We start from the raw sequence: 21,841 nt of genomic DNA on the forward strand, positions 1-21,841 counted from the left end.
GTACAGATGAACCAGTTTGCAAGGTAGAAATAGAGACACAGATGTAGAAAACAAACGAATGGACACCAAGGGAGGAAAGCAAGTGGCCGGGGGTGGGGTGGGGGTGGTGGGATGAACTGGAAGATTGGGATTGACATGTATACACTAACATGTATGGGAGATTGGGATTGACATGTATATACATGTATACATGTATAAAATAGATAACTAATGAGAACCTGCTGTATAATAAAATAAAATTCAAAAACAGAACCTATTTTATCAAATTATATAATAAAATATACATAGATATATATATAAAAAAGGATGGAACAAGTAAACAGTACGGTTTTTTTTCAATCACTTGACAATATTTTAAAACATAATTCCTTCCATTCAGTATTTACCTGTAATATCTGATCCCTAGAACCTAAACTGGCAACAATTTTCCCAAAGAGAGTAAATATGCTGTTGCTATGCTTTGGAAAGCTATTAAAACAAAAAACTACAGTAGTCCCCCCCCCCCGCCCCCGCAATTCCCAAGGGATATATTCCAAGACCCCAGTGGATGCCTGAAACCACGGATAGTACCGAGCTCTCTATATATATACTATGTTTTTTCTTTATTAATGGGCAGGTAGCATATACAGCGTGAATATGATGGAAGGGATAGTTCACTTCCCGGGCAGGGATGGAGCAGGATGGTCCAAGATTTCATTACGTTACTCAGAATGTAACGCAATTTAAAACTGATGAATTGTTTATTTGTGGAATTGTTTTCCATTTAATACTTTTAGGTTTCCGTTGACTTCAAGGAAATGAACACAGAAAACAAAACCACGGATAAGAAAGGACTCCTGTATTCTAATTATAAAATGCTTGTGATTTTTCCCTAGGCTAAAGAAAAAGAAGTGAGAGGAACAAAACTTGTTGTAACAGGATTAAAAGAAGGAGCATTCTACAAATTTAGAGTTAGAGCAGTCAACATTGCCGGCATCGGAGAACCTGGAGAAGTCACAGATGCCATTGAAATGAAGGACAGGATTGGTACTTACTAATATTTCTATTATTTTATCAATATTTGCATTTTGGATTGGAAATGAAAAGCACATTTGTTATTTTCAATTGTTTTCCAGTATTACCTGACCTTCAGTTAGATGCCAGCGTCAGAGACAGAATTGTGGTCCATGCTGGAGGGGTGATTCGGATCATCACCTATGTATCTGGCAAGCCTCCTCCAACCGTTACCTGGAGTATGAATGAAAAAGCTTTACCCCAAGAGGCCACCATTGAGACCACAGCCATTAGCTCATCCATGGTCATCAAGAATTGCCAGAGGAGCCACCAAGGCGTCTACGCTCTTCTTGCCAAAAATGCAGGGGGTGAAAGAAAGAAGACAATTATCGTTGATGTATTAGGTAACAACTTTCAATTCGTCCATGCGTCTTTAAAAAATAACACTTTATTTCATCTACAATAAAGCTATATTAGTTTTTAAAAAAACTACGTTACAAATATTTTGGAAAATAAGAAAAATCACCCACAATCCCATTGACCACTATTAGCATTTTTTTAAATTTCCTCCTTTTTTCATCCTATCCATATTTTATATGGCTGTACTCCTATATAAAGTCTTATGTGCTGCCTTTTTATATAATATGCCACCATAAGCATTTACTATGTTATTATATAGTTTTCATAAAAGCAGCTTTCCTGAAAATGTCCATGAATGTTTAACAATTTGCTAAGGTTGACCGTTTTCACATCATAGGACCTATCAGTTATCATAATAAGACAAAAGTCCCTTTGAAGGTGTCAGTATTCTAATTGAAGAGAAGCATCATATTTGGTTATCAATATTGCATTTCTTGTCACTGAATATCGAGTTGAACTCTACGAGGCTTGTTCATGCCTCTCACTGGCTGCTCTACTCCAGTGATTTGCTCAGAAAGTGAAGCCCTCCCACTCAGATCTCTCTCTCAGCACATCTCTAGGCACAACCATACTCCAAACACACAGTTTTTATGTGAAAATAACCAGTTCTCTATTGAACATAATATTTTGAAAACATGTTTTGCTTTCATTAGTGAAAATGGCATGCGGAAAAAGATCTCATTGAGCAATGGTCCTTCAAGTTTCTAGGTTGTTTCAAACTCCTAAACAGTCTTCTGTCCAATGGCTATTACTTTAAGAACTGGTGTACTTCCAGGTTAAATTCCAAACCTCTCAAAGGTCATTCTGAGATTTGGGGTCTCCTGTGCTGCTCAGATTCACTGGTCACACAGAAAAAAATTCTCTCCCCCTTTCCCCTCTGGAGAGTAAACTGGACACAAAAAGTAGTCATGCCTCTCTTCACCCCTCTCCTGTCTCCCTCTGTGCATTTTCCTCCCAACACTGCCCTCTTACCTGACTCACAAATTACCAAAAAAAAAAAAAATGTGTGTGTGTGTGTGTATGTATGTGTGTGTGTGTGTGTATATAGATATAGATATAGATATGTATAAAACTGTTCCTTCAGTTTCTACTAAAGCAGGGGCAACCAGTAACTACTGCAAACCTACTTCATTTTAAAATATGGTTGAATATAGACACAAGGAAAGAAGAAAACAAACCAAATCAATTAATAAACACAAAATCTCACTCTTTTCATAACAACATTTTTGTCTCCCTTTTAAAAACAGAGGGTAACAAATATTGAGCCCAGTAGTCCATTGATGTCAAACAACTGAAAACCTTTTCCTCTTATTTCCAGATGTGCCAGGTCCTGTTGGAACACCATTCCTGTCTCACAACCTAACCAACGACTCCTGCAAACTGACATGGTTTTCTCCAGAAGATGATGGAGGCTCTCCAGTCACCAATTATGTCATTGAAAAGCGGGAAGATGACCGCAGAGCATGGACCCCAGTGACATACACAGCTACCCGACAAAATGCCACCGTCCAGGGTCTCATTCAAGGAAAAGCCTACTTTTTCCGAATTGCAGCTGAAAATAGTATTGGCATGGGCCCGTTTGTTGAGACAACAGATGCGCTTGTCATAAGAGATCCAATAAGTAAGTACAATTTAAAACAATTTCATCTTTAATTACTTTTTCACTCATTTAATAAAAGACTATAGTGACAAAGTAGGTACACAAATGCCAAGCATTTCATTCATTTGGCAAGCATTCATTAGGTAAATACGTAGTCTCTGATGTTGGTAGTATTTGAACGTGACTATGAAAGAGATTGTGGGAATATATATGATTCTTCAAATCCTCCCATGTAATACTACATGGATTCTTTTTTTAATTTCCAACTTAATGGCATGAACGTGAAGTATTTTCCTAACTCTAAAACTACCAACTCTGGGGACTTCCCTGGCAGTCCAGTGGTTAGGACTCCGAACTTCCAGTGTGGTGGGGTGGCGGGCGGGTTCGATCCCTGCTTAGGGAACTAAGATCCCACAGGCTGTGTGGCGCGGCCAAAACATTTTTTAAAATAAATTAAAAAACATTAAAACTACCAACTCTGGGGGACTTTGCTGAATTATTTGGCCTCAATGAACCTCTATTTCCTCATCTGGAAATTAGATTGTATTGAGTGCCTTTCAGCTCTACTCATTTTACGTTGAGATTTCTTTTGTTACTTATCAAAACGAATAGTTTAATGTTTAAACGCAATCCTCAAAAAGCATTATTTACTACATTTTCTATTACATTCTTAACATGACATTCGTCTCACTGTCATTCCACACTTGCAGCTGTACCAGAGCGTCCTGAAGACCTAGAAGTCAAAGAAGTTACTAAAGATTCTGTTTCTCTGACTTGGAATCCCCCTAAGTATGATGGCGGATCCGAAATTATCAACTATGTCCTAGAAAGCCGTCTCATTGGAACTGAGAAGTTCCACAAAGTTACAAATGACAACTTGCTTAGCAGGAAGTACAGTGTGAAAGGCTTAAAAGAAGGCGATACCTATGAGTACCGTGTCAGTGCCATCAATATTGTTGGACAAGGCAAACCATCATTTTGCACCAAGCCAATCACTTGCAAGGATGAGCTAGGTATGTGTCAAATGCAGCTTACACTTTGAAAACGTGTACACTTATAGGTTTACCTTAAGACATCAAACTGACTTTCCTTTATACATTTCAGCTCCTCCAACGCTTGACCTCGACTTCAGAGATAAACTCACGATTCGAGTTGGTGAAGCTTTTGCCCTCACTGGCCGTTACTCAGGCAAACCAAAGCCTAAGGTTACTTGGTTCAAAGATGAAGTTGATGTGCTAGAAGATGACTGCACTCATATAAAGACCTCGCCAACAACACTTGCTCTAGAGAAGCTCAAGGCCAAGCGTTCAGATTCTGGCAAATACTGTGTGGTTGTGGAGAACAGTACAGGCTCCAGGAAAGGTTTCTGTCAAGTTAATGTCGTTGGTAAGTATTATTTAGCAAGAATTAGAGACATTCTGTTCTTTCCAAAGCAGAAGTGGAAATAACATTTTGTGGTGTGATTTTTTTTTTTTTTTCCTCAGACCGTCCTGGACCACCGGTAGGACCAGTTGTTTTTGATGAGGTGACCAAAGATTACATGGTTATCTCTTGGAAGCCACCTTTAGATGACGGAGGCAGTGAAATTACTAATTATATTATTGAGAAGAAGGAAGTGGGCAAAGACGTTTGGATGCCTGTGACATCTGCAAGTGCTAAAACAACATGCAAAGTTTCTAAACTGCTTGAAGGAAAAGATTATATTTTCCAGATACGTGCTGAAAATCTGTATGGAATAAGTGATCCTCTGGTGTCTGATTCAATGAAAACCAAAGATCGTTTCAGTATGCATCATAATTCTTTTCAGTGATTCAATGTTTGATATTGTTAACGGGAAGAATTAAATTTCTAACATATTTTGCTAATGTTTGTTATAGGGGTTCCTGATGCACCTGACCAGCCAGTTGTTACAGAAGTTACCAAAGACTCTGCATTAGTCACCTGGAACAAGCCAAATGATGGCGGAAAGCCCATCACAAACTACATCCTGGAAAAGAGAGAAACGATGTCTAAACGATGGGCTAGAGTTACCAAAGAACCTATCCATCCATACACTAAGTTTACGGTTCCTGATCTTCTAGAAGGGTGTCAGTATGAATTCCGGGTTTCTGCAGAAAACCAAATTGGTATTGGAGACCCAAGCCCACCATCCAAACCAGTCTTTGCTAAAGATCCAATTGGTATAGTACTAAAGCATTCTTTCAGCTTTCATTTTATCCAACTTTGTTTTCAGCTATATTCTAACTCCTTTTTGGTTTTCTCTTTTATTATGTAGGGAAACCAAGTCCACCTATTAATCCTGAAGCAATAGGTACAACACATAATTCAGTTGATCTAACCTGGCAGCCACCACGTCATGATGGTGGGAGCAAGATTCTGGGTTATATTGTTGAATACCAGAAAGTTGGAGATGAAGAATGGAAAAGAGCCAATCACACTCCTGAGTCATGTCCTGAAACTAACTATAAAGTCACTGGTCTTCGGGATGGTCAATCCTATAAGTTCAGAGTAAGAGCAGTCAACGTAGCCAGTGAATCAGATCCAGCTCATGTTCCCGAGCCAGTGCTAGTAAAAGACAGATTCGGTGAGTATAAATGTTCTCAGCTGCCTTTGCAAGGAAGACAGGTTTCATTGTCTATGCTTAAGTGTAAAATATATTAACAAAACAAATCTGTAAGTACTGTTCTCTTTATTCTAGAACCCCCTGAGTTGATTCTTGATGCCAACATGGCAAGAGAACAACACATAAGGGTTGGTGATACCCTAAGACTTAGTGCCGTCATCAAAGGAGTGCCGTTCCCAAAAGTAACTTGGAAAAAAGAAGACAGAGAGGCTCCAACTAAAGCAAGAATTGATGTTACTCCAGTTGGTAGCAAGCTTGAAATCTGTAATGCTGCCCACGAAGATGGTGGAATTTATTCCTTAACAGTGGAGAATCTAGCTGGTTCAAAAACTGTCTCAGTAAAAGTACTTGTATTAGGTAAGAATTTTAGTACTTGTTATGTACTTAATGCAATAGCATATAAAAGTAACTCTAAATACATTTTGAGTTCTTATCTGGATTAAATCACTTATATAACTGCATTACTTAACACTTTTCAGATAAGCCTGGGCCACCTAGAGATCTGGAAGTCAGTGAAGTTAGGAAAGATTCTTGTTACCTTACTTGGAAGGAACCACTGGATGATGGTGGTTCTGTCATTACAAATTATGTGGTTGAGAGGAGAGATGTTGCCAGTGCCCAGTGGTCACCTCTTTCAACTACATCAAAGAAAAAGAGCCACTTTGCTAAACATCTTACTGAAGGCAATCAGTATCTCTTCCGAGTAGCTGCTGAGAACCAGTATGGACGTGGTCCTTTTATAGAAACATCTAAACCCATCAAGGCTCTGGATCCCCTACGTAAGTTGCTCTCTTTGGATACAAAAGTACTGTTTTACTGTTTTGAGAATATTGTTTATTCATCATAACTTCTTCTTCTTAAAAGATCCTCCAGGGCCACCCAAGAACCTACACCATGTAGATGTTGACAAGACTGAAGTCTCCCTTGTTTGGAATAAGCCAGATCGTGATGGTGGCTCTCCAATCACTGGATATTTGGTGGAATATCAAGAAGAGGGCACCCAAGACTGGATTAAGTTCAAGACTGTGACAAACTTAGGGTGTGTTGTTACCGGACTACAACAAGGAAAGACCTATAGATTCCGTGTAAAAGCTGAAAACATTGTGGGTCTTGGTCTTCCTGACACAACTATCCCAATAGAATGTCAAGAAAAACTAGGTAATTTTTAGATTGGAATTATTTTCTTTCTTTTTAAAATTATTCATATTGTGAAAATCAAAATCTAATTTCCTCATGTTTCCTTTCCAGTGCCTCCATCTGTGGAGCTGGATGTGAAATTAATTGAAGGCCTTGTGGTAAAAGCTGGAACTACAGTCAGATTCCCTGCCATTATAAGAGGTGTACCTGTTCCTACTGCAAAGTGGACAACCGATGGGAATGAGATTAAAACAGATGAACACTATACCGTTGAAACTGACAACTTCTCATCAGTACTCACCATTAAGAACTGCTTAAGGAGAGACACTGGGGAACATCAGATCACAGTTTCCAATGCAGCTGGCGCCAAAACAGTGGCTGTACATCTTACTGTTCTTGATGTTCCTGGTCCACCAACAGGCCCTATTAATATTCTGGAAGTTACCCCTGAACATATGACTATCTCATGGCAGCCACCTAAGGATGATGGAGGAAGCCCTGTGATAAATTATATTGTTGAGAAAAAAGACACAAAGAAAGACACATGGGGTGTTGTCTCTTCAGGAAGCAGTAAGACAAAGCTGAAAGTCCCACATCTGCAGAAGGGCTGTGAATATGTCTTCCGAGTGAAAGCAGAGAATAAGATTGGTGTTGGCCCTCCCCTTGACTCCATACCTACTGTTGCTAAACATAAGTTTAGTCCTCCATCTCCTCCCGGTAAACCAGTAGTTACTGACATTACTGAAAATGCTGCAACAGTGTCTTGGACTCTGCCAAAATCTGATGGTGGCAGTCCAATAACTGGTTACTATGTGGAACGTCGAGAAGTAACAGGCAAATGGATGAGGGTCAACAAAACACCTCTAGTGGACATGAAGTTTAGAGTGACTGGACTCTATGAGGGAAATACATATGAGTTTAGAGCTTTTGCTGAGAATCTTGCAGGACTAAGCAATCCGTCCCCAAGTTCTGATCCAATAAAAGCTTGCCGGCCCATCAAACCACCTGGACCACCTATTAATCCTAAGCTGAAAGACAAGACCAGAGAAACAGCTGACCTGGTGTGGACAAAGCCTCTCAGTGATGGTGGTAGCCCCATTCTGGGCTATGTAGTGGAATGTCAGAAAGCTGGAGCAACACAGTGGAGCAGGATTAATAAAGATGAACTCATTAGGCAATGTGCCTTTAGGGTACCTGGACTAATTGAAGGAAATGAGTACAGATTCCGAATAAAGGCAGCTAATATTGTGGGAGAGGGAGAGCCAAGAGAGCTAGCAGAATCTGTGATTGCAAAGGACATCCTTCATCCTCCAGAAGTAGAACTTGATGTTACCTGTCGTGATGTTATTACCGTTAGGGTGGGCCAAACTATCCGCATTCTTGCTCGGGTCAAAGGCAGACCTCAACCAGACATAACTTGGTCCAAGGAAGGCAAAGTATTGGCCCGAGAAAAGCGGGTTGACCTAATTCACGATCTACCTCGTGCTGAGTTGCAAATTAAAGAAGCTGTTAGAGCTGATCACGGCAAGTATATCATCTCAGCTAAGAACAGCAGTGGACATGCCCAAGGTTCTGCTATCGTTAATGTCCTTGACAGACCTGGACCTTGCCAGAATTTAAAGATCAGCAACGTAACCAAAGAGAACTGTACAATTTCTTGGGAAAACCCTCTAGATAACGGTGGCTCAGAAATAACAAACTTCATAGTGGAATATCGCAAACCAAACCAGAAAGGCTGGTCAATTGTTGCTTCAGATGTCACTAAGCGATTAATCAAGGCCAACCTTTTAGCCAACCATGAATACTATTTCCGAGTTTGTGCAGAAAATAAAGTAGGTGTTGGGCCAACCACTGAAACAAAAACTCCAATTCTGGCTATTAACCCTATTGATAGACCAGGTGAGCCTGAAAACCTTCATATTGCAGATAAAGGAAAGACATTTGTCTACCTAAAATGGAGGCGGCCTGCTTATGATGGTGGTAGCCCAAATCTATCATATCATGTTGAAAGGAAGCTGAAGGGCTCTGATGACTGGGAAAGAGTACATAAAGGAGGCATTAAAGAAACCCACTACATGGTTGACAAATGTGTTGAAAACCAGATTTATGAGTTCAGAGTGCAAACGAAGAATGAAGGTGGGGAAAGTGACTGGGTGAAGACAGAGGAAGTTGTTGTAAAGGAAGACCTGCAGAAACCAGTACTTGATCTGAAATTAAGTGGTGTGCTAACTGTCAAAGCAGGGGACACCATTCGACTTGAGGCAGGTGTTAGAGGCAAACCATTTCCAGAAGTTTCATGGACGAAGGACAAAGATGCGACAGACTTAACAAGATCACCAAGGGTCAACATTGCTACCAGTGGTGATTCATCTAAATTTTCTCTTACTAAAGCAAAGCGAAGTGATGGTGGTAAATATGTAATTACAGCAACTAACATAGCTGGCAGTTTTGTGGCCTTTGCCACTGTCAATGTTTTAGATAAGCCTGGGCCTGTAAGAAATCTGAAAATTTTTGACGTGTGTAGTGATAGGTGTTCTCTTCGCTGGGATCCACCAGAGGATGATGGTGGCTGTGAAATCCAAAATTATATTTTAGAAAAATGTGAGAGCAAGAGAATGGTTTGGTCTACCTTTTCTGCTGCTATCTTAACACCTGGTACTACAGTAACACGTCTCATAGAAGGGAATGAATATATTTTCAGAGTCCGTGCAGAAAATAAAATAGGCACAGGGCCTCCAACAGAAAGTAAACCAGTCATTGCAAAAACCAAATATGATAGACCTGGTCGCCCTGACCCCCCAGAAGTCACTAAAGTAAGCAAAGAAGAGATGACTGTGGTTTGGACGCCACCTGAATATGATGGTGGAAAGTCCATCACAGGATACTATTTGGAGAAAAAGGAAAAACATTCAATACGATGGGTCCCTGTCAACAAGAGTGCGATCCCTGAGAGACGTTTGAAAGTACAGAATCTCCTCCCAGGACATGAATATCAGTTCCGTGTCAAGGCAGAAAATGAAGTTGGAATTGGAGAACCAAGCTTGCCATCAAGGCCAGTGGTGGCAAAAGACCCCATAGGTATGATGTTCTTGCTTTTTCTGGTATTACACCAACTCTTGATCTCAGGCACAGAGGTATTAGACAAATAAGTTAAATCCACAGCATCAAAACTTTAATCTTAGCCAATAGTTTTCCAAATAGATCTTTTACCAAATCGCCTAAAATGTACAAACAATGGTAGATTCTAATTTTATGAAGGAAAATAAGGAGAACTGAGTCATTGAGAAATTGAATGTACTATCTGTGGTTAATTAAGGATGGACTATATAGAATTACTCATTAACGTAACACTAGTAGTTGTTAACCATGTGTAAATTTATTCTTATATAATTTACTTTCAGAACCACCTGGTCCACCGACCAATCTCAAAGTGGTTGATACAACCAAAAGTTCCATAACTCTTGGGTGGGGAAAACCGGTGTATGACGGTGGCGCACCAATCATTGGATATGTTGTGGAAATGAGACCAAAGAGACCAGATACATCACCTGATGAAGGCTGGAAAAGGTGTAGTGCTGCAGCGCAACTCGTTCGCATGGAATTCACCGTGACCAGCTTGGATGAAAACCAGGAATATGAGTTCAGGGTTTGTGCCCAAAACCAAGTTGGCATTGGGCGCCCTGCAGAACTAAAGGACGCTATTAAACCTAAAGAAATCCTAGGTGAGGCCCTATGTTATCACTTGATTCATTCATGTTTCACTTCTCACATGATTTCCCCACATTCTGAAGTCAACTGACGGCTTTTGTGTCATTTGCAGAACCTCCAGAGATTGATTTGGACGCCAGCATGAGAAAACTGGTCACAGTGAGAGCAGGATGCCCTATTCGACTATTTGCCATAGTGAGAGGGCGACCAGCCCCTAAGGTCACTTGGCGAAAAGTGGGTATTGATAACGTGGTCAGAAAGGGACAAGTTGATCTGGTTGATACTATGGCCTTCCTTGTCATCCCCAATTCTACCCGTGATGACTCAGGAAAATACTCCCTGACGCTTGTGAACCTGGCTGGAGAAAAGGCCGTGTTCGTGAATGTCAGAGTATTAGGTGGGTTATAAACAAGCGTCTTCCTCCCCTTCAAAAATGCCTTAGTTAATAAGGAGGCTGAGGGGACTCGTATATATGATTTTGTCGTCCTTCACAGATACTCCTGGACCTGTGTCTGATTTAAAAGTTTCGGATGTCACTAAAACATCATGCCACATTTCCTGGGCCCCTCCCGAGAACGATGGTGGGAGCCAAGTGACACATTACATTGTGCAGAAACGTGAGGCAGATAGAAAGACGTGGTCGACAGTCACCCCAGAAGTCAAGAAAACGAGCTTCCACGTCAGCAATCTTGTCCCTGGGACTGAGTATTTCTTCAGAGTAACTGCTGTCAATGAGTATGGCTCCGGCGTCCCAACAGACATCCCCAAACCAGTGCTCGCAACAGATCCTCTAAGTAAGTTACATCCTTTCTCCCTCCTTTTAACTCCAGTCCCCGACCTCAGCAAAATCAAGATACCGAAACATTTTACTCCACTAATGAAAGGGCCTTCACTTGTAGAAACCTAAACAGTACAAATAAATATCTAACTCACTCACTGAAGACTTTTTTGATCTGACTCATCCGTGTCCTTTTTACTTTCAACATCCCGAACCATAGTTTCCATATACTCTGAAGCAAGTGGCATACGAAAACATTTATGCGTATTTCCAAAGGGATGGATTAGGTTACCTGGGTGATTTTTTCTTCTAGGTGAGCCGGATCCCCCCAGGAAACTAGAAGTTACTGAAATGACAAAGAACAGCGCTGCGTTAGCCTGGTTACCTCCCCTGCGCGATGGAGGTGCCAAGGTCGACGGCTACATCGTTAGTTACAGAGACGAAGAGCTGCCTGCAGGTCACTGGACAGAGTACTCGGTGGTGAAAGACCTCAGCCTTGTCGTCACCGGCCTCAAGGAAGGAAAGAAATACAAATTTAGGGTAGCGGCCAGAAATGCTGTTGGAGTCAGTTTGCCAAGAGAAGCTGAGGGAGTGTATGAAGCCAAAACACAGCTGTGTAAGTAGTCAGAGTCGTTTTCCATGCGATAAAAGTTTATGGGGATTTTCTTTCGACATGTAGATGTTTATCCCTGAAGAAGCTAGTTCCAGAAGTACTTGAAATATAGTAGAGAACAGTGGTTTGGAAACACCTGGACCCACAACAGGTAGTAAATACACCTTAAATCATGACACAGGACACACGTACATATATATGACTTAGAAAAAGTTTCTTAAAGCAACACCCATTCTTATCATGTATGCTGGCCTCAGATATTCTCAATTCGTTTCGATCCCATGCTCTTTAAAAAGTATCAGCAGTAATGCAAACATTAATTTGAATCCACTAATGGGTTTCAATCCACAATTTGAAAAGCACTAGTATAGTTCCCCACCAGAGGAAATTTAACCTCCCTGCCAAATTAACGTATCTTCATCTTACTTTTAGTGCCACCCAAGATCCTTATGCCAGAGCAAATTATTATCAAAGCTGGGAAGAAACTCCGAATTGAAGCCCATGTGTATGGAAAGCCTCATCCGATCTGTAAATGGAAAAAAGGAGAAGATGAAGTTGTCACATCCAGCCACCTGGCAGTACATAAAGCAGACAATTCTTCAGTTCTGATCATAAAAGATGTTGCTAGGAAAGACAGCGGTTACTATAGCCTCACTGCAGAAAACAGTTCTGGGACAGACACTCAGAAAATCAAAGTTATCGTCATGGGTAGGTTACGTGTTAGACAAATGGCCATCCAAATATGAGTATCAGAAACATATTTTACAGTCAAATCCCTATTCTTACATTTCTTTCCTCTCGGTTCATGCAGACGTTCCTGGACCCCCTCAGCCTCCGTTTGACATTTCTGACATAGATGCCGATGCCTGCTCCCTGTCATGGCACATCCCCCTGGAGGACGGAGGCAGTAACGTCACCAATTACATAGTGGAGAAGTGTGACGTGAGCAGGGGTGACTGGGTGACAGCGCTAGCTTCAGTGACAAAAACTTCCTGCAGGGTTGGAAAACTGATCCCAGGCCAAGAGTATATCTTCCGGGTCCGTGCTGAGAATCGATTTGGCATTTCAGAGCCTCTCACATCTCCAAAGATGCTGGCTAAGTTCCCATTTGGTATGTTTCTTTCAGGAAGAAAAAAAATTGTGTTTTCTTTCTAGTCTGTTACTTAGGCTAGAAACTGATATTTCCCTGAACTTCATCTCCAGATGTTCCCAGTGAACCCAAGAATGCACGAGTCACTAAAGTCAACAAAGACTGCATATTCGTGGCGTGGGATAGACCAGACAGCGATGGAGGGAGCCCCATTACCGGCTACCTGATTGAACGCAAAGAAAGAAACAGTTTGCTCTGGGTGAAAGCTAACGATTCCCCTGTCCGGTCAACTGAATATCCCTGTCCTGGCCTGGTAGAAGGCCTTGAGTATTCATTCAGAATCTATGCCCTAAATAAAGCTGGACCCAGCCCACCCAGCAAACCAACTGAATATGTAACTGCGAGAACGCCAGTTGGTGAGTAACTTTTTGAGTAATTTTTTTTTTTAAAGTATTATGAGGACACATTTAAATCTTGGAGTCTCTGAAGGTTACTATTTCCATTCAGGAATATGTTCTGGGTGACACTGTGAAACACAGAGTTTAAAATTTCTGCTGTTAAGATCAATGCTGAGAATATCTCTTTTGGTTTTAGATCCTCCTGGAAAGCCTGAAGTTATTGATGTTTCCAAGAGTACTGTGTCCCTCATCTGGGCCCGTCCAAAACATGATGGAGGCAGCAAAATTGCTGGCTATTTCGTAGAAGCTTGCAAACTTCCTGGTGATAAGTGGGTACGGTGTAATACTTCACCTCACCAGATTCCCCAGGAAGAGTACACAGCTACTGGCCTAGAAGAGAATGCTCAGTATCAATTTAGAGCAATTGCCAAGACTGCGGTAAACATTAGCCAGCCTTCTGAACCTTCTGATCCAGTGACTATCATGGCAGAAAATGGTAAGATTCTGTTGAACATTACAGGCAAAGGTGGACGGCACTCATAATGTATATTTCTCCTAATAAAAAACTAAATCTACACCTATGGAAATAAGGACAAGTAAAATGATAGGTACTTTGTATACAGACACTAAAAAATGATTATGGAGAATCTTAATAATATGCTAAACTAAAAAACAGGATACAAAACTGTGTGGACCGCATAATTTTAACCATACACAGGCACAGGCACAAGAAGGTGCCAAAGAAATGCACCAAAATGATAAGAGTGAAGCTTTAAGGATGCTGGAATGATGGGCGATCTTCACTTTTTTCTTTATACTTTCAGCGTTATCAAATTTCGGCATTTCTTTTATAATGAATAATGTTACTTTAAAAAAATCCCACCTTGAAAAAGACAGCGTATGGATTTCCGACTTTTATCAGTAAGAATTATATAATATAGCTTTGCATATATTAAATCCTTTTATCTTATTTCTTTCCAGTTCCTCCCAGGATAGACCTGAGTGTGGCTATGAAATCTTTGCTCACTGTGAAAGCCGGAACTAATGTTTGCCTGGATGCTACTGTTTTTGGTAAACCAATGCCCACAGTCTCTTGGAAGAAGGACGGCACGCCGCTGAAAGCATCAGAAGGCATCAAGATGGCCATGCAGCGGAACCTGTGTACCCTGGAGCTGTTCAGCGTGAGTCGGAAAGACTCAGGGGACTACACCATCACTGCCGAAAATGCAAGTGGCTCCAAATCAGCCACCATCAAGCTCAAAGTGTTAGGTAACTAAAGCACTTCGCTAGAATCTCATGTTTCCCTTTGGTTAATGTGATGTCATAGAATTTACAAAATAATATGTGAGAAAAGATACCTATCTCGATGTATCTTTCATCATCGCGGAATTATCCTCATCAGAGAAAAAGAGCGTTTTACAGCCGAAAAGACCACTAGAGATCACATATTCCAGTTACATAATTTTAGATATGAGGAAATTAATATTCGGAAAAATTAAGTCACTTCCAAGGTCGTATAGGAAGTTAATGACAACATAAAGGCTGCAGCCCAGGTCTCCAGACCTCCACTCTACTCATTCCCTATTTCACATGTGCAAGTGAAAGACTTCACTTTTCTTTCTTATCCTTTCAGATAAACCAGGTCCTCCAGCATCTGTTAAAGTCAACAAAATGTATTCAGATCGTGCAATGCTTTCTTGGGAACCTCCTCTTGAAGATGGGGGCTCAGAAATCACCAACTATGTTGTTGACAAACGTGAAACGAGCAGACCCAACTGGGCACAAGTCTCTGCCACTGTGCCCATCACCAGCTGCAGCGTGGAGAAACTGATAGAAGGCCATGAGTATCAGTTCCGAATTTGTGCTGAAAATAAATACGGAGTGGGCGACCCGATCTTAACTGAACCAGCAACTGCTAAAAACCCATATGGTAAGAACATTTTCCTGAGGTTTTTCTCTTTTTTTTTAAACATCTTTATTGGAGTATAATTGCTTTACAATGGTGTGTTAGTTTCTGCTGTATAACAAAGTGAATCAGCTATACGTATACATATATCCCCATATCCCCTCCCTTTTGGGTCTCCCTCCCCCGCTCCCTATCCCACCCCTCTAGGTGGTCACAGAGCACCGAGCTGATCTCCCTGTGCTATGTGGCTGCTTCCCACTAGCTATCTATTTTACATTTGGTAGGGTATATATGTCCATGCCACTCTCACTTCGTCCCAGCTTACCCTTACCTGTCCCCGTATCCTCAAGTCCATTCTCTAGGTCTGTGTCTTTATTCCTGTCCTGCCCCTACATTCTTCAGAACGGTTTTTTTTTTTAAAGATTCCATATATATGTGTTAGCATACGGTATTTGTTTTTTTCTTTCTGACTTCACTCTGTATGACAGACTCAAGGTCCATCCACCTCACTACAAATAACTCATTTTACTTTTTAAATATTACCTTTTAGACTGGGACATTAACTTGTCAATCAATCTCTGCAGACCCACCCGGACGCTGTGATCCTCCTGTTATTAGCAACATAACCAAAGATCACATGACAGTAAGCTGGAAACCACCAGCAGATGATGGCGGCTCCCCCATCACTGGCTATTTGGTTGAAAAGCGGGAAACCCAGGCAATTAACTGGACTAAGGTCAACAGAAAACCCGTTATAGAAAGAACGATAAAAGCAACAGGTCTCCAAGAAGGCACGGAATATGAGTTCCGAGTTACAGCTATAAATAAGGCTGGACCAGGCAAACCCAGTGACGTATCCAAAGCTGCTTATGCCCAAGATCCTCTGTGTAAGTTTTCATGAGAGTGTCCAATATCCTGTGTTATAATCAACATTCAACAACTGGGAATGAGGTTTTAATGAAAATTTTCTATTATTATTTATCCTCAGATCCTCCTGGTCCACCAGCTTTTCCCAAAGTATATGATACAACCCATAGCTCTGTGAGTCTATCTTGGGGCAAGCCAGCCTATGACGGTGGTAGCCCTATCATTGGTTACCTTGTTGAAGTAAAACGAGCTGATTCTGATAACTGGGTGAGGTGCAATTTACCACAGAAGCTACAGAAAACCCGCTTTGAGGTTACCGGCCTAATGGAAAACACAGAATATCAGTTCCGCGTGTATGCCGTTAATAAGATAGGATATAGTGACCCCAGCGATGTGCCAGATAAACACTGTCCCAAGGACATTTTAAGTAAGTATTACCAGGAAAAACATACAGAACTCTTCTCATCAGTCATATTGTAAGAGGGAGTATGGGACTCCCTTATGTAGATTTAGTTATTTATAAGAAGTTTTAGGGTTGGTAACTCTACAAGTATCAATACATTTTAGGAGAGCTGGGTTGGTACTTTATGGTATTGTATAATAAGCTCAATGGAATGCAAGTATGAGAATTTCATGTCTTCAAAAGAACACAGAATATAGGAATTTTATTCTGAGAATAAAAAGATTTTTTAAAACTAAGTAGTGAGCTATTTATCATTCTTAGGTTTTTATTTTCTCTTCTAATCTACCCCTCTCCATAAGTATATAATGGTAAGCTCTCCATCATCTTAATTTCTCTTCTCACCATTTCTTCTATTCACTTATTCTCCCTAACCAGTGCTCCTTTTACTTTGAATTACTTGGTATTATACTTCACCTTCTGTGTACTTTTCTTCCTACAATGAAGTGAAGAGTATATAGCGGAGTGCCTTCACTGGAAGAAAGCCAAAAACCAATCATCTACTTTTAATATACAGAGAGTTTAAGAGTATATAAGGTTCATGAGATGAGATGCAGATCCTCCAGGGAAAACTTGGGTCGGCCTATAGGATATTGGAAAATAGAAAGATCAATAATTGCTACAGAATATTAAAATCGTTGGCAACGGGACTTCCCTGGTGGCGCAGTGGTTAAGAATCTGCCTGCCAGTGCAGGGGACACGGGTTCGAGTCCTGGTCGGGGAAGATCCCACATGCCGCGGAGCAACTAAGCTGGTGCGCCACAACTACTGAGCCTGCGCTCTAGAGCCCACGAGCCACAACTACTGAGCCCGCGTGCCTAGAGCCTGTGCTCCACAACAAAGAGCAGCCCCCACTCACCACAACTAGAGAAAGCCTGCACGCAGCAACGAAGACCCAAAGTAGCCAATAAATTAATTAATTAATTTTAAAAAATAGTTGGCAAAAGTTTTGAGGATTATATTAAGGATTTTCTAAAGAACTAGAGATCAGTTATGGAAAGAAACATATTTTAGGAGTGATCAGGCCAGTTCTTGGAAATACATTTGACCATTATTACTCTGTCTTTACTCCAACATTAAACAGTTCCACCTGAGGGAGAACTTGATGCTGATTTGAGGAAAACACTCATATTACGTGCTGGAGTTACAATGAGACTGTATGTACCAGTAAAAGGACGTCCACCTCCCAAGATAACTTGGTCTAAACCAAATGTCAATCTAAGAGAAAGGACTGGACTGGACATAAAGTCAACTGACTTTGACACTTTCTTGCGCTGTGAAAATGTGAACAAATATGATGCAGGAAAATATATCTTGACTCTGAAGAACAGCTGTGGTACAAAAGAATATACCATTGTAGTGAAAGTGCTTGGTAAGTCCACTTGAAAAAACAATCATATATATGCTTAAAATGTAGTCTATGTATTTTTTACATATTCATTTCTTATCTACCCACTATTTATTCAGATACTCCTGGGCCACCCGTCAATGTGACTGTCAAAGAAATATCCAAAGATTCTGCTTATGTTACCTGGGATCCTCCCATTGTTGATGGCGGAAGCCCCATCATAAACTATGTGGTAGAAAAGCGTGACGCAGAGAGGAAGTCCTGGTCCACCGTGACAACGGAGTGCTCCAAAACAAGCTTCAGAGTTTCTAACTTGGAGGAAGGAAAATCCTACTTCTTCAGGGTGTTTGCGGAAAATGAGTACGGCATTGGTGATCCCGGTGAAACACGTGATGCCGTGAAAGCTTCCGGTGAGCAAATAAGCTACCATCCCGTCATTTTGAGTGACATCTTAACTTGGTTATCCAGGGCTTAGACTTATCGTTTCTCCTTTGCTTTAGAAACCCCTGGACCAGTTGTGGACCTTAAAGTGACGTCTGTGACCAAGTCATCTTGCAGCATAGGCTGGAAAAAGCCTCGCAGCGATGGTGGGAGTCGAATTATCGGATATGTCGTTGATATCCTGACTGAAGAAAATAAGTGGCAACGAGTCATGAAATCACTAAACTTACAGTATTCCATGAAAGATTTGACCGAAGGGGAGGAATACACCTTCAGAGTGAGTGCCGAGAATGAAAACGGAGAAGGGACCCCAAGTGAAATCACTGTTGTGGCAAAGGATGATGTCGGTAAGCCTTCAGCCATCATCTCCATTTTCCCTTTGTCATCAAAAGTGCCCTCTTGAGCCCTACTCACTGGCTTATGTAAAAATCCTTTAAAAACTATAACGATCTGAAAAAATTAACTGCCTGGCATTAAAAATAACAGTAACTTATCTCTGCTGTTTTACAGTGGCTCCTGACCTTGACTTAAAGGACCTTCCTGATTTGTGCTACCTGGCTAAAGAAAACAGCAACTTCCGTCTTAAGATCCCCATAAAAGGCAAGCCAGCTCCATCCGTGTCCTGGAAGAAAGGAGAAGATCCTCTAGCAACAGGCACAAGGGTCAGTGTCGAGTCATCTGCAGTTAACACAACTCTTGTAGTGAATGACTGCCAAAAATCTGATGCTGGAAAATACACAATCACACTGAAGAATGTTGCCGGCACCAAGGAAGGAACCCTCTCCATAAAAGTTGTCAGCAAGCCTGGCATCCCCACCGGACCGATCAAATTTGACGAAGTCACAGCAGAAGCCATGACCTTAAAGTGGGGTCCTCCAAAGGACGACGGAGGTTCTGAGATCACCAACTATATCCTAGAGAAGAGAGATTCTGTAAACAACAAGTGGGTGACATGTGCCTCAGCTGTCCAGAAAACCACCTTTAGAGTCATGAGACTTCTTGAGGGTATGGAATACACCTTCAGGGTCAGTGCCGAAAATAAATACGGTGTAGGACAGGGCTTGAAATCGGAGCCAATTGTTGCTAGACATCCATTTGGTAAGTGTCTCAAGGTCAGAAAACATAAAGCAAAACATGGTTCTGGCTTATTTATAATACATTCCTGATTATAAATCTTGCATTATCTATTTTTTCCTAGATGTGCCCGATGCTCCCCCACCTCCCAATATTGTGGATGTCAGACATGATTCCGTATCTCTAACTTGGACTGACCCCAGGAGAACTGGAGGCTCTCCAATTACAGGTATTTAGTTGGCTCTTACCCTACAGCGTTTACATTAAGATTTCTTCCAAATCTTCCTCCCTGAAAACAAGTTGAATCTGTGCTCCTTATTTATAGCACTATCTGCACATACAAAAATGTATTTTCCTTTTTTCAGTTCATTATGCATTCAGTACATGAAGCATTAAGCTAATTCATTAAGCTAATGCTTAATTTCAATGAAAACCTCCTAATGTAATAGTTAATAAAGGCTTTCTTAATGATATCTATTTTTGTAAGTTAAAACTTTTTGACAGAAGGTGCAATAAATGTCTATTCCAAGAGGAAAAAATGGCTCTATGCCTAGGTAATAAAAGTATACATACAAGCAAGAATGATTACTTGCTCTGTGCGTGTGTGTGTGTATGTGTGTGTGTACGTATGTATTTAAAAATCAGGCTACATTTGTACTTTCTATGTGAATTGACACATCACTGGATCTTTTGTAGGGTATCATATCGAGTCCAAGGAAAGAAATAGCCTTTTGTGGAAGAGGGCTAACAAGACTCCTGTTAGGATGAAAGACTTCAAAGTGACAGGACTAACTGAAGGTCTGGAATATGAATTCCGAGTTATGGCAATCAATTTAGCAGGAGTAGGCAAGCCAAGCCTGCCATCAGAGCCAGTTGTGGCACTTGATCCAATTGGTAAGTCATTATACAAAGCAAAATCCAGGTGTATTTTCTTCATGAAGAGAACATTGGTGTGTGTTTGACCGGGTTTCTTTGTCTGTTTTTTGCTTTATTTTAGATCCTCCTGGCAAACCTGAGGTTATTAATGTAACAAGGAATTCAGTGACTCTCATTTGGACTGAACCCAAATATGATGGTGGTCATAAGTTGACTGGATACATAGTGGAGAAGCGAGATCTTCCCTCTAAATCTTGGATGAAAGCCAACCATGTTAATGTCACAGATTGTGCCTTTACTGTTACTGACCTTGTTGAGGGTGGAAAATATGAATTCAGAATTAGAGCAAAGAATATAGCAGGTGCTATCAGTGCTCCATCAGAAAGTACAGGAACCATTATTTGCAAGGATGAATATGGTAGGTCTATTTCACTTTTTATGCACATAAACAATAGTAAATTAAGCATCCTTCCTTTTCTGATTAAAATGTTCTTTTCTCCTTTGCAGAGGCACCAACCATTGTCCTTGATCCCACAATAAAGGATGGGCTAACAGTTAAAGCAGGTGACACCATTGTTTTGAATGCCATTAGCATTCTCGGCAAGCCTCTTCCAAAGTCAAGTTGGTCCAGGGCAGGAAAAGACATCAGACCATCAGACATCGTTCAGATAACTTCAACCCCAACATCTTCCATGCTTGCCATCAAGTATGCCACTAGAAAAGATGCTGGTGAATACACCATCACTGCTACCAATGCTTTTGGCACAAAGGAGGAGCATGTGAAGGTGACAGTCCTCGATGTACCTGGTCCCCCAGGTCCGATCGAAGTCAGTAATGTTTCTGCTGAAAAAGCAACGCTTACATGGACACCTCCCTTAGAAGATGGCGGCTCACCAATTAAGTCTTATGTTCTTGAAAAGAGAGAAACCAGCCGACTTTTGTGGACAGTGTTTGCCGAAGATATTCAGACTTGCAGGCATGTGGCAACCAAACTTATCCAGGGAAATGAGTACCTCTTCCGGGTCTCAGCTGTAAACCAGTATGGCAAAGGGGAACCCGTACAGTCCGAACCTGTCAAGATGGTAGACAGATTTGGTACGTAGAGCATATAAAGGAACTGATATGTAAGCATTTGCAGCAGAATTTAGGAAATCATAGATTTCTCATAAATTTGCTTTCTTTTCAGGTCCACCTGGCCCCCCTGGAAAACCAGAGGTGTCCAATGTCACTAAAAACACTGCCACTGTCAGTTGGAAAAGACCAGTTGATGATGGTGGCAGTGAGGTCACAGGGTATCATGTAGAAAGGAGAGAGAAGAAAGGCTTGCGATGGGTGAGAGCAACAAAGACTCCAGTTTCCGATCTCAGATACAAAGTAACAGGACTGCAAGAAGGAAACACCTACGAATTCCGTGTCAGTGCAGAGAACAAAGCAGGAATTGGTCCACCTAGTGATACTTCAAATCCTGTTCTAATGAAAGATGTAGCATGTTAGTATTTATCTTTTTCA

General features: G+C 41.1%; 1 protein-coding gene across 5 annotated transcripts in view; it reads left to right on the plus strand.

Annotated features, from left to right (window-relative positions):
* TTN (titin) overlaps positions 1–21,841 on the plus strand; it is a 281,676-nt gene that overhangs the window by 209,940 nt on the left and 49,895 nt on the right. For all 5 annotated transcript variants that reach the window (XM_082658166.1, XM_082658171.1, XM_082658170.1 and 2 more), the window contains 33 exons: positions 876–1,026; positions 1,116–1,397; positions 2,732–3,034; positions 3,724–4,026; positions 4,118–4,399; positions 4,498–4,797; positions 4,891–5,193; positions 5,289–5,597; positions 5,712–5,993; positions 6,116–6,415; positions 6,501–6,794; positions 6,885–9,851; positions 10,175–10,495; positions 10,594–10,878; positions 10,976–11,275; positions 11,573–11,875; positions 12,305–12,580; positions 12,684–12,983; positions 13,076–13,378; positions 13,557–13,856; positions 14,342–14,629; positions 14,994–15,290; positions 15,851–16,153; positions 16,255–16,560; positions 17,678–17,965; positions 18,061–18,351; positions 18,442–18,729; positions 18,893–19,480; positions 19,581–19,685; positions 20,153–20,350; positions 20,454–20,750; positions 20,840–21,427; positions 21,519–21,821. In XM_082658166.1, the coding sequence (XP_082514292.1) occupies positions 876–1,026; positions 1,116–1,397; positions 2,732–3,034; positions 3,724–4,026; positions 4,118–4,399; positions 4,498–4,797; positions 4,891–5,193; positions 5,289–5,597; positions 5,712–5,993; positions 6,116–6,415; positions 6,501–6,794; positions 6,885–9,851; positions 10,175–10,495; positions 10,594–10,878; positions 10,976–11,275; positions 11,573–11,875; positions 12,305–12,580; positions 12,684–12,983; positions 13,076–13,378; positions 13,557–13,856; positions 14,342–14,629; positions 14,994–15,290; positions 15,851–16,153; positions 16,255–16,560; positions 17,678–17,965; positions 18,061–18,351; positions 18,442–18,729; positions 18,893–19,480; positions 19,581–19,685; positions 20,153–20,350; positions 20,454–20,750; positions 20,840–21,427; positions 21,519–21,821 (12,604 nt within the window). The remainder of the gene's footprint in view (positions 1–875; positions 1,027–1,115; positions 1,398–2,731; positions 3,035–3,723; positions 4,027–4,117; positions 4,400–4,497; positions 4,798–4,890; positions 5,194–5,288; positions 5,598–5,711; positions 5,994–6,115; positions 6,416–6,500; positions 6,795–6,884; positions 9,852–10,174; positions 10,496–10,593; positions 10,879–10,975; positions 11,276–11,572; positions 11,876–12,304; positions 12,581–12,683; positions 12,984–13,075; positions 13,379–13,556; positions 13,857–14,341; positions 14,630–14,993; positions 15,291–15,850; positions 16,154–16,254; positions 16,561–17,677; positions 17,966–18,060; positions 18,352–18,441; positions 18,730–18,892; positions 19,481–19,580; positions 19,686–20,152; positions 20,351–20,453; positions 20,751–20,839; positions 21,428–21,518; positions 21,822–21,841) is intronic.

The sequence above is a fragment of the Grampus griseus genome (assembly GCF_964374135.1).
Source record: "Grampus griseus genome assembly, chromosome: 7".
Classification (NCBI taxonomy): Eukaryota; Metazoa; Chordata; class Mammalia; order Artiodactyla; family Delphinidae; genus Grampus; species Grampus griseus.